The 11779-nt window shown below is 42.9% G+C and overlaps 1 protein-coding gene across 1 annotated transcript in view; it reads right to left on the bottom strand.

The window, feature by feature from the left end:
• The window catches only part of LOC107574804 (interferon-induced very large GTPase 1-like), a 12646-nt gene extending 10202 nt beyond the window's left edge, over window positions 1–2444 (bottom strand). Inside the window, exon 1 of the mRNA XM_016261241.1 lies at window positions 2301–2444. Coding sequence (XP_016116727.1) covers window positions 2301–2444 — 144 coding nt within the window. The remainder of the gene's footprint in view (window positions 1–2300) is intronic.
• Between the last annotated feature and the right edge of the window lie 9335 nt (window positions 2445–11779).

Genomic DNA, 11779 nt, shown 5'->3' with positions numbered 1-11779 from the left:
GATTTTATCGATAAAGATAATTAGACAATATTTTGCTGAGTGTGTTATTGTGCTGATATCTTAAGGATACCGTGGACAGCTGACTCCTAAAGTTTTTGATATTCTTCATATTCTGTGTGGTCAGTACACAGCAGTGATAGAAATTAATCTTTTCCAATAAGTTTCAATTTATTTTTTACCTTTTATGTGCATTTTTAACTTTTTATAAAGCCATTTTTTTTCTAAAAATGTACATAATCTTTTGAGTCAAATTCTTACATTTAATCAGTCAGTTATAATAATAATACATTTAGGCTGTTACTAAACAAATTAAATCAGTATCAATAAAATTAATCTTTGCAGAAGTTGCATATGAAGTGGCATTTAGATGTATTTACACATGTTAATGCAGCTTAGAGGGACATGGAATGCTTTAAACTGCAGTTACAAATGCATAAATAATGTGTTGATATTTTAAACATGAAATGTTGAATACTGATATTTGAAATTATTTTCAAAATGAAAAGATACTTTAAATGTCAAATTAAAACCGCCAGTAAGGGGCAGCAAGTCACTGTTAAGTGAGTCATTGCGATTGAACCGAATCATTTACACGCTTGATTCATTCAGAAACAAAACAACGTCATGTTGCTCAGAGACGCAAAACAGTACTGTGGCTGTGTGTGGAATGTTTTTAGTTGGTGAAATAGCGCAGAAATAACACAAAAACAGCCAATATGCTGTCTAAAACGTACGTCTCTTGATATTAACTTATTGTTTATTGAACTGTTGTATAAAATCAATATCACATTTGTAACCATGCTGATTTTTTAAAGAAAAAACGGCACTCTTCGTGTGATAATGATTAACTATATGAATTGATATAAATTTATACATTTTCTACCCCCTTATCTTGAATTATGTGATCATTGTTAAAGCATATTAATAGACTGAGTCATGCAGTGAAAGAACGCACTATAAATGCGCACGCGCACTAAAGCTGTGTTGGTCTAACCAGACTTCATCACGTTGCGTGCCTCTGTAGGAGTGATTTGTTTGGTTTTTGCAATATACTCGATAATGTCATGATGTCTCACGAGTTCAGTATTTGCGCTAAACCGGCGCAGATTTGGCTTGCATGAACTTCCCCAAGAAATTAATGAGTAAACATAACTTACGAAAAGTACCCCGCCAAATTGGCTAGTGATTTGACAGTGTTACCCGCCACAGCTGATTTTTACCCGCATTTGGCGGGTTGGCGGGTGTCAATTTCAAACCCTGTATATATATATATATATATATATATGTATCCCAGATAGCACACGTACGTCTGCAAGATATCTGTTAAAGATCGCTTCATCTGGAAAGCATCTGCTGCGTACAAACATCTTAAAGACATCTTCTAAACATCTATTTGACATCTGATAGGAAACGTCCTATAGACGTATTGCAGATGAGCAAATGCTCTAAAAAATAATTTACTTGCAGATGTAAATGCAGATGTCAAATAGCCGTCTCCGAGATGTATGCGCACTATCAGGGATATATAAGAGAGCCTCTGACACTAACATTCTATATTCTTTTTCTATTCTTACTACTTGTTTTCTTTTTTAAACAGAGCCACCTGACCCAACAGACCAAAGAGAACAGCGCTTTCTCACCTCACTCTCAGAAAACCGTAACCTCCATTACTTCAGACGGACAAGAAATCCTACCTGAACAACCCGTAAAACAGTCAGAAACTGACCCAACACCTGATGTGTCAGATCACAGCAGCGTCCAACAAACACTTGCTGACGAAACCACTCAAGTTCCCGAAAGTGCTGTCTTGGTCGTCTGACACTCCTCCGAAGAACACAAGATCAGTCCTGATATCCTACCTGTCTCATCCCAAACTCCAATCCCTCAACTCCTGGGCGACCTCAAAAAGGTATAGCAAGGAAGTTTTACCTCTCCATCATCATCGAATGCCACATCAAAGTCAAACCCCTTCTCGACACGGGAGCCGACATCTAACCCTAATGATCATACCCTAATGTCGACCGAACTCCTTGAAGAAGTCTAAGAGAGAACATAGAGGTCTAACGGACCCCTCAAACTCCAAAGGTGCGAGCTGAACCTTCAAGCATATTCCCGCACGGGCCTACAACTAAAATATATGGCCCCAATTCACCTAACTGTGGGACCGATGACTCTCGTTCACCCAGTATACGTCTCACCACTCAACACGTATCCACTCCTCATTGGAAAAGACCTGCTTAATCACTTTGAACCCTTAATAGACTTCAAGCACCTAAAGATATGGACGCAAGTCCGCGAGCCTCTGCCCTTCCAGTCAGTGAAGCCAAGGCGGAGAACTCAGCTATCAGCCTGAAGCTATTCAGAACATTGAAGCAAAGACACCAGAGTCTACCACAGATCTCAAAACACAGCCGCTTTGCTCTCGGTCCCTGGTCGACAACCATGGCTACCTCCAAGATCATCTGCGCTGTGGACATACGATGGAACAATAGACACCTGAGTCACTACTTCCTCGTTGTCCCCAACCTACCTCATGACATCTACATTGGAGTAGACATCATGGGCCGGCTCAATGCCTGTGTGGACATCGTGAACAACATCATATGGGCTCCCCTGTCGCACCAACTGACCACTGCAGTCAACCTCAAGAACCTTCGATCTGGTCAAACAATGCCAGATGCATGCGCCATGATCAATGAGCAAGAAGCTACAATACCTGCCTACAGCAAGAGTGTCAGCATCCGCCTCAACATGAAACCTGGCCAAACGCTCAACAGTAAGCTAGGCTTCTTCTAACCTTCCAGGACCTGCCTAAGACTAGGACTGACCTTGGAAGCCACACCTCTCCTTGAAGTGTCATCTCGTGCTGTGTATGTGTTGTTCAACAACTGTACGGCCAAAGACATCAACATTCCCAAAGCCAGTCACCTGGGATGGCTCATCAACCAGGCGTTCCACGACTTTGAGCTAACGGTACCTGTCATAGGCCCCAAACCAGTCCAACTAATGTCAGCTGAATATGATGATGACACAGTAACATTCACAAGACCCAGTGAAATCATTGCCATCACTTCTATTCTGCCAGTGTCCAGAGAAAGTGTCTGCCGATCAGAACTAACAGATTACACTCACCTCGCGGTCTACGCTGTCTCAACACAGCCCGCGACAGAATCATCTGCACAGGTGACCATCAAGGCCCAGAGCCCCTCAAATGACTCAACAATGGAGGAACCCTACGCCGGGTTCAATGCACAAGTCCAACAGATCCTGAGTGAGGCGGATGCCCTCCACAAGGAAGCAGATCGCCAAGGACTCAAAGAGGTTCTGTACAAGTACAAGGACTCCTTCGCAAAGGACTCCCTGGATTGTGGCCTGACCGACATCCACACGGTGCACATCCCGACAAGCCCAAATGTACCACCCACATTTGTGCGACAGTACATGATTCCAATAGCGTCATATGAGCCAGTGCAAGAAATCATAGACTCCATGCTGGAAAAGGGGGTCATCCGCCCCTGTAACAGCACGTACTCTGCCCCGATATGGCCAGTTCTAAAGCCCAACGGCAAATGGTGGCCCACCATTGACTATCGCAAATTAAACCAGCAAGTACCCTTATCGCGATGGCCTATGACCCAGTTGGACCAAGAGATTCCCAAAATCAAAGGCTCAACGATCCTTTCCACGCTGGACGTCGCCTCAGGATTTTGGACAATCCCTGTCCACCCTGATAACCAACACAAGCTGACATTCACCTTTGGCAATCGACAGTACACCTTTACACGGTGCCCCTTTGACTATGCCAACTCACCAGCAGAATTCAACATCTTCCTGAACAAAGCATGCCCTGATGCCAGAACAAGAGGCAACCTCGTTAACGTAGATGATGTTCTTTTGAAAAGCTCAAATGTGGCAGACCACCTCAAAGAAATCGATCACGTCCTGAACCAACTGGCAATGGCAGGAGCGAAAATCGCCCTCCACAAAGGACAATGGTGTAAAACCAGAGTGAACTATGTCTGCCTGCTCGTCGGACGAGATGGCATCGAACCACAGTCCAGCCGCATCTAAGCATTCCAAAACATAAAAAAACCCACTAACATTTCTGAGCTGCGAAGCTTTCTGGGAGTGTGCAATTACTCAAAACAGTTCATTGAAAACTACGCTGACATTGCACGACCACTAACCTCCCTCCTGAGAAAGGACGAGCCCTTCGTTTGGTCGGAAGCCCAGGACAAAGCTATGAGCGAGCTCAAACAATGCCTGTGCTCCACCCCATGCCTGGCCTACCCAGACCCAGGAAAGGAATTCTATCTGGATGCTGGATTCTCCAATCATTGCCTCAGCGCAGGCCTGTATCAGCTCCACGACAAAGACAAGCGAGTGGTCGCTTATGTCAGCAAAACTCTGCTTCCCCCTGAATGCAAGTACTCAGTGCAAAGCAAAGCTTTTTCGCAGTCTGTGTGGGCCATCCAGCATTTCTCCAACTACACTGGAGCTCAGAAGGTTATCATTGAAACATGTCACCAGCCAGTCACCTTCCTCAACAGCCAACAAAACAGGGATGGCGTGGTAATCAACGCACGCATAGCTACCTGGTTAACGACGATCCAAGGATGGGACGTCAAGGCAAGATATGCCCAAAACCACAAATCATCTCTAGGAAACAGGCTAGCAGCCTGCCAGAACTGTTCAACGGACACGCTGCACACAGCAGCAAAACCCAAAGAACCTTCACAGCCGCAACTGACAAACCACAGGTACTTCGAGGAGAATGTATGTGAAGGGATGCCCACAGCATATGTCGATGGCTACTCCTACAATCAACAGGGCAACTTGAAAGCTGGAGCGGGAGTGGTCTGGCTCAACAATGAACCTCGCCAGCCACAACAATTCACATTAGGCCCTCACTCATCGCAATATGCAGAAATAGCGGCCATCCTCATCACCCTACAATTTGCTGCATCCCTCAACATCAAAGAACTCCTCATCTGTACCGACTCGAACTACGCCCGCCTAAGCTTCACATGCCATCTAGCTGGATGGAAACAGGCTTTTTGTTAGCTGTCTTGAATCCAGTCTGTCAAACATCAGGAACTCTTCCAAGCATGCGATGCCATTGCCATTGTCACTGAACATGACATGATCGTTTATTGGAAAAAGGTCCGAGGTCACTCACGTCAACCAGGACAAGACCAAGATCTCAAACACCAAACTAATGCCCTCGCCAAAGTAGGTGCATTACACGGAGAGTCCTGGACATTTCCTGCCCTCCCACCCAACCCATCAGTGACAGCCATAACCCGCCACCAGCACGCCACTGGCGCGCAAACCCCCACCACCTCTTACGTCGAACTCTCACCTCAATTCGCCGCTGATGATCTCCTCACCCTCCAGGCTTCGGATCTGACACTGCACACTATTGCAGCTCACCTTTCAGACCCACTAACTCATCCCATTTCCACCTCCGACCTAGCCACTTCCTACGATCTCTGCACGCTCATCTCTATCAAGCACATGTTGCATCTCAAAGACGGTGTTCTCACATATGTCCCTGAGCCCCTCGCTGTGCCAAAGCTCGTAGTCCCTCAGAGCCAAAGGGGGATGATGCTGACACATGCCCACGTTTCACCATGTGCTAGACACCATGGCACCAAGAACACCTACGAAACGCTCAAACAAGTAGCATAGTGGCCTGGCATGCAGCAAGACGTGGCGGAGTACGTAAAAGGATGCCTGGTGTGTTGCCAGTTTCAACCGGTAAATCCAAACCACTGAGCACCACTGCAGTGGAAAGAAATGACCTTCCCATAGTCGGACCTCCAAATAGATTGGGTAGGACCCATACCACAGTCAACACGGGGTAACAAATATTTCCTCACCGTGGTTTGCGAATTCACAAAGTGGGTAGAGTGTCTCCCAGCTCCCAATGATACAGCAGAAACAACAGCCTGCCTTTTGATGAACCACATCTTCTCAAGGTTCGGACTGCCTTTAAGGGTCAACTCTGACCGAGGAACCCACTTCACTGCCGAAGGCATGCAGGAAGTGTGGAAACTAAGTAAATATCTACAGCGGATCTAAAATATGAATAATTAATTATAACTAGTTATGGTTAATTATTCATATTTCCCATGAGTTGATACCATTACACCTGGGTATACAGGCCAAGCTCCACATAAGCCATCACCCAATTGCCTCAGGTCAAGTTGAACGAGGCAACAGGACAGTGGTCAGCATGTTGAAGAAGTACGTGTCCGCCAATCAAAATGATTGGGATATTAAGCTTCCTCTGGTACTGATGGCCATTGGGGCCATCCCTCACCGGTCTACTGGAGTACCCCCGTTCAAGATGATGATGGGGCAACAAATGACACTACCGCTACACCTGCTGTACCAACCTGGTGACATGAACCTCATCACCGCCTATACCACTGCTCGCCTTCCGCCCGCTGGCGCGCCAATCATTCTGTCTTGGTCTGCCGCTGACACAGCGCTTTGCATCTCTATTATTGTAGGATATGTTGTGACGCTGACACTTGCCTTCCTCCTCCACAAGCGAGTGAATGCCATCCAAGAGTCTTTCAACAAGTGCACGTCAGGCATCCCGCGCATGTTCCGACGTGATAAAACTGACCAAGAACCTGAAACTGAGAACTCAACAAACCTGATTGAGATTACACCTATACCGCCTCGTCGAACCTCTGACAATTAGAGCAATTAAAACGACCCAATTCTAGATAATCCTAAACAATGCACCCCTACCTCATCTCAAGTGTTCCTAACCCGATTATCCCCAAATTACCTAAGCCTTGCACCAGGATTCAGTTAGTGATGGAGATGTTGTTTGTGTCTTGTGTGTGCCTGTTCTCTCTCTGCCTCTTGTTCCAATGCCCGCCGATGTTCGTACCGGGAACATCACCGAGCCAAAGGTGTGTAGGATCTCTGTTTCATACAGACCCAAATAAACTATGGATTCCCCACTTGAACTATTGAATAGAAATTCCAGAAGAATCAAGGTTCCCCCTCCTAACTGTTTGCAGTCGTAAAACTGAGACATGGTCAGCTTGGGGCGCCCAATTGTCTCGAGCAGTTCCTGTCCCACTCTGCTTATCTTCTCAAGAGACGTCGAAAGACGTAATCCAATCAAAAGAAGAAGAACACCCCTTTTGTTTTAGAACCATGTCAGCGCAAATGGTTGATTGTCCCCTGCTGACCAAGCTTCATGTACGACAAGAAGGGAGTGATTTAGCAAACAAGCACCAGGCCTGCAAAAACAATGGATCTAAAGAACAGTGACAATCAACCTGTCTGAGACCATGCAAAGACCAGATGTGCAGTGTAACTTTGACCAGCTTCAGCATAAAATAATAACCTGATAAACACAAACGGACAGATTTACAATGACACGTCTGAGCGGGAGGCTCAGCAGACCTCCACTTCCTTGACCTCAGGACATTCCTCCTCTCCTTTCTACATGATAACTCGCGCCCTTTTCGTTGCAACAAAGGAACACACGAACTCGCATAGATGATTTCAAAAGACAATCATTTAAAAGTATAAAAGGGCAACTATATTCACAAATAATATGTTTTATGTCATATATGCTTGATGTGTTTCATGTAATCGGTGCTACTTTAATCAATGTTTTATAACCCCTTTTTAGCAGATGAAGCTATTAATATGTGTGTAAGATATGTGAAGTTTAGTGTTGAATGAAAACTTGTGATAATTGCAGAACATTGAAATGAATGAAAAGCTGTTATTTAGAACAGTGTGTGTTGTACGACACTTTATAGAAGTTATTAACAAAACCTGCAAAGAAATTTCCCCACGTGATGAATTGAACAGCATGTTAATTTATGCACGAAAAAGGAACCACACAGGGCGTAGCTCCGCCTTGCAACAAGCTGATTGAGACAGTCGCTTCTGGGATGGACCAAATCGGCTCACTTAAAACCAAATGTCCCAAACAGATCAGCGCTCTTTCGCCTGTCTTCAACTGCGCTCCCAACTTGCGCTCACACGCTGCACCATCAAGCGATTGGGTCATCCAGAACTCCCAAACACTCCGTTTAAGCTTCGTGCCAAAATCTTCAAAGTCTAAAGCCACGCAAAGAAACTCTCAGAAGAACTTCAAGCGCCTCACCATCCGTAACCAAGGCAACCGACTTCCGAAGCTCTTCCATTACAAGGCAACCAACCATTCACCACGAGGGCTCTCCCAAAAAGATGTCATCCAAACAACAGATCAGCAACCAATCAGAGGCGCTAGGATTCCCTGGGACAAGCCACCGAGGAAACCCCGCTCAGCTTTCACCAAAACGCAAGTAAAACAAGGTCTCCTTACTAGCTGGAAAACTGGTGCAGAATGGATCTTAAGCAGTAAAGATAAGCCAAACCTCTACTTTTGTGATTTTCTTGGTGCGATCTAAGAACTAGTAACAATTACTAGAATTTTAGACTTCCTTAGAACTCCATTAACCCTCAGCCTTTGAACCGTATGTGTGTGTGTGTGTGTTTTCATTAGTTTAGTTAATGTGTTCTCAGAGTAGCTTAATAAACATGTTTCCTTTAAAATACACAACACAAGACACTGCTTATTTAGAAGTTAAAACTTTGCCCAGATCTCGTTACCTTGCTCATAGTTAACACAAATACCAATATTGTATTATTACTGTTGGCCACGGAGTAGTACAAACAGAATTGGTAAGATACACTAATTTCTACTAGACGCTGGACGAATAGTTGATGAAGTGTAAGCTATACATTTTGAATCAGTTTAATCAGGTTGACTCTTAACTCTTTTGAGAGGGGAATTTGAATCTGAAGATTCAATGTCCTTACAAAATACATTCTTTATAAGCTTTCCATTGAAAAACAGTGATATATCGTAGATGCTTGAGGCTTAGACCTTTAGAATGATATATAGTTTGTCAAGATTAATGATGTCCATTTTCATTTAATCTATTCGTAAACATTGACACGTGCAATCAAAGAGTGTTCAGTGCGCCGGCGTCCAGGTGCAGGTATTCATAGTCTGTTTGATTACGTCTTTAATTTATTTTTCTGTACATTTTTGCCACATGTACATTTACTGACATAGTTACCACTGATAAGCTACTACTAAATATATTGTAGAAACTTATATTGTACAGCTGCTTTGCATCGATTTGTATAGTGAAAAGCGCTATACAAATAAACTTGAATTGAATTTAAATTCTTTCTTACCTGCCTCACAGTCACACTGATGGCCCATTAGGGAAGGGCCCTTTGTCTTTCAGGTGTAAATCACATAAATATGCATGACCATTGTTACTCCCTCGTATATGGCCTTTCTAACACAAAACATGTCTTACAAAAGTTAGATCAATATATTGTTTTTAAGAATGATTGAGCAGGATGCTTTTCACATCATTTTGTAGCAAAAATGCTAGTCTGCCAAATCCAGTTCTCAAAAGTATGTTTTATGACTTTATTTAAGTGACTTAAATTTTTTACTTTTTCACTAACCATGCATAAACGTTGTTTTCTTAAAAACACAAACATGTACATTAATGCTGCTCTCATATTATTGTAACCCAGTTTGTGCTGAATACAGTGTAATCAGACTTTAGACATTAATGTTTTTAAGATACTGAAAAAGAAAACACAAATGTCAGGGCATGTCAAAACTCCTCCAGGGCCCCAAAACCCCCTCAGACGCCAGAGGGTAAAGGTGTCCAGAGCTCCATTCTGCAGCTATCTCAGGTTGCTAGACTCAATATGAGCCTCCTAGATAAGCTGCCTTAGCTTGTTTCTGGAGCTTTTTTAGGTTGCTAAGTTCCCTGTGAGCTTCACTAATAAGGCGCCTTTTAGGTCAAGCTTGGCAGTACTCATCTCTCTCTGGAGGGTCCTGTTGAGTATGCTGCTCCCTAGAGGTGGTGAGCACTTTTATACTCCCCTCTTTTTAGAGGGTTGTTATATTAAGTGCTTGCTCCCAAGAACTTTGTCTGCATGTAGGTTGAGCCTGGTTTGTACTCCTCTCAGTTTAGAGAATTATGTTGTGTACTCCACTCCCTATGGTTCTGTGCTGCAGTTATACAGTATCAAGTTGATTAGGCTCTTTGTGAGCCTCCCTGATGAGCTGTCCTCAAGGTTGCGTTTGGCAGTATTCCCCTCCCTAAGCCTCCCTGATAAACAGCCCTTAAGTTTAATCTTTCAGTGTTCCCCTCGCTCTAGAGGTTTGATATGCTGAGTGCTTCTCTCCGCTTTTAGAGTATCCAGTCCCAAGAGCTCTGTTTCTGCATTTAGATTGAGCATGTTTAGTAATTATCTTGCTTTAGATAGTCATTGCACTGAGTACTCCACACCCTGGAGCTCTGTGCTGCAGCTGGTTCCAGTTTTTAGGCTCTCTGCGAGCCTCCTTGTTAAGCTGCCCTTAAGGTTGAGCTTGGCAGTACTCCCCTCGCCTTGGAAGGTTGTTATGCTGAGTATGCCGTATAGCTAATGTGATCCCGCCCCGCTCTGAGTGTGCTGTTCATATGGAAATGAACCGAGGCGAGCCAGGTAATCATGTACACGCCCCCGAGAAATGGCATAAAACGTCAAGCTTCATCATAGAATTATTTACTTTTTCTGCGCGTTTGCATGATGGCACGCTACATGGGTGAAGAAGCACTTTGGATGGTTCTGGACAGCGACGAAGAGTTGACTTTCTCCTCAGAGGAAAAACGCGACTCAGATGACAAACGTTCGCATTTTGAAGAACGTTTGGACACAGTGGAGGATATAATTCCTGACGAGTAAGCCTTTTATTATTACCTTCATGATTTAAAATGTTGCTCATCTATAGCCTATTTTATATCTAAATTTGGAAATTTCCAAACAGGCTATTGTCAGAGTAAAATCAGCTTTTCAGAGTAAAATTGGTTGAAATATGAAATATCTCCTTACAGGCCACTTATAGTTTTGAATGTTGTACAAAGCGCGTATATAACTATATATAATGATGATATATAGCCTATATAAATGATAAATATATATAATAAAATATATATAATGCTATAGGCCGATATAAACATAAAACCATGGTTCATTTTTGTATGAAATATATTGTAATTTATATGAAATATTGTATTTATGTATTGTGATGCAATTTATTATCAGTTATGCATCTTCTGGTAATTGCTAACAACAGTTTCATTTTTTGTTTAGGACTGCGGCATCTTGCAGAAGTAAGGCACGCGAGTGTCGTTCCGTTTTGAGTTCGCTGGAAAATCATACTGAGCAAGTGCACAGTATAGTGTATAGTAATTGTTTTTATTATGCCTATATGGTAATATTATTTGTGGTTGGGATAACACAATAAGTAAATCTTCCTGTATGGGTTTATAGAAATTCTACTTTTGTTATGCCTATATCCCACATGAAAAAATACTATAGTAATTTATAGTCAATACTATAATGTTTTTGAACCATACTATAGTAAAGTGTATTATACTGTATATACAGTATTATAGTTTTTACAACACTTTGTTAATGAATACTACAGTAAACTGCAGTGTATTGTAGTATAATATACCCTATAGTTGTAGAAAACGAAGTACAGTATTGGGTAAAGTCATTTGTTTTTATTACTATAGTTGTTATATTACCACAGCAACTATAGAATTACCATAACAAATTAAATCAAGTACTTTACTGTAGTATGGCATTCTGTTTTCCTCATCAAGTACGCATATACTAAGGTACTGTGGAAAATAAATGCTAACATTTGTTTACAACACTTTTTTAGGAT

This window comes from Sinocyclocheilus grahami, unplaced genomic scaffold (genome assembly GCF_001515645.1).
Source record: "Sinocyclocheilus grahami isolate Dianchi unplaced genomic scaffold, SAMN03320097.WGS_v1.1 scaffold2347.1, whole genome shotgun sequence".
Lineage (NCBI taxonomy): Eukaryota > Metazoa > Chordata > Actinopteri > Cypriniformes > Cyprinidae > Sinocyclocheilus > Sinocyclocheilus grahami.
This window is presented reverse-complemented; position numbering and strand designations above follow the sequence as displayed.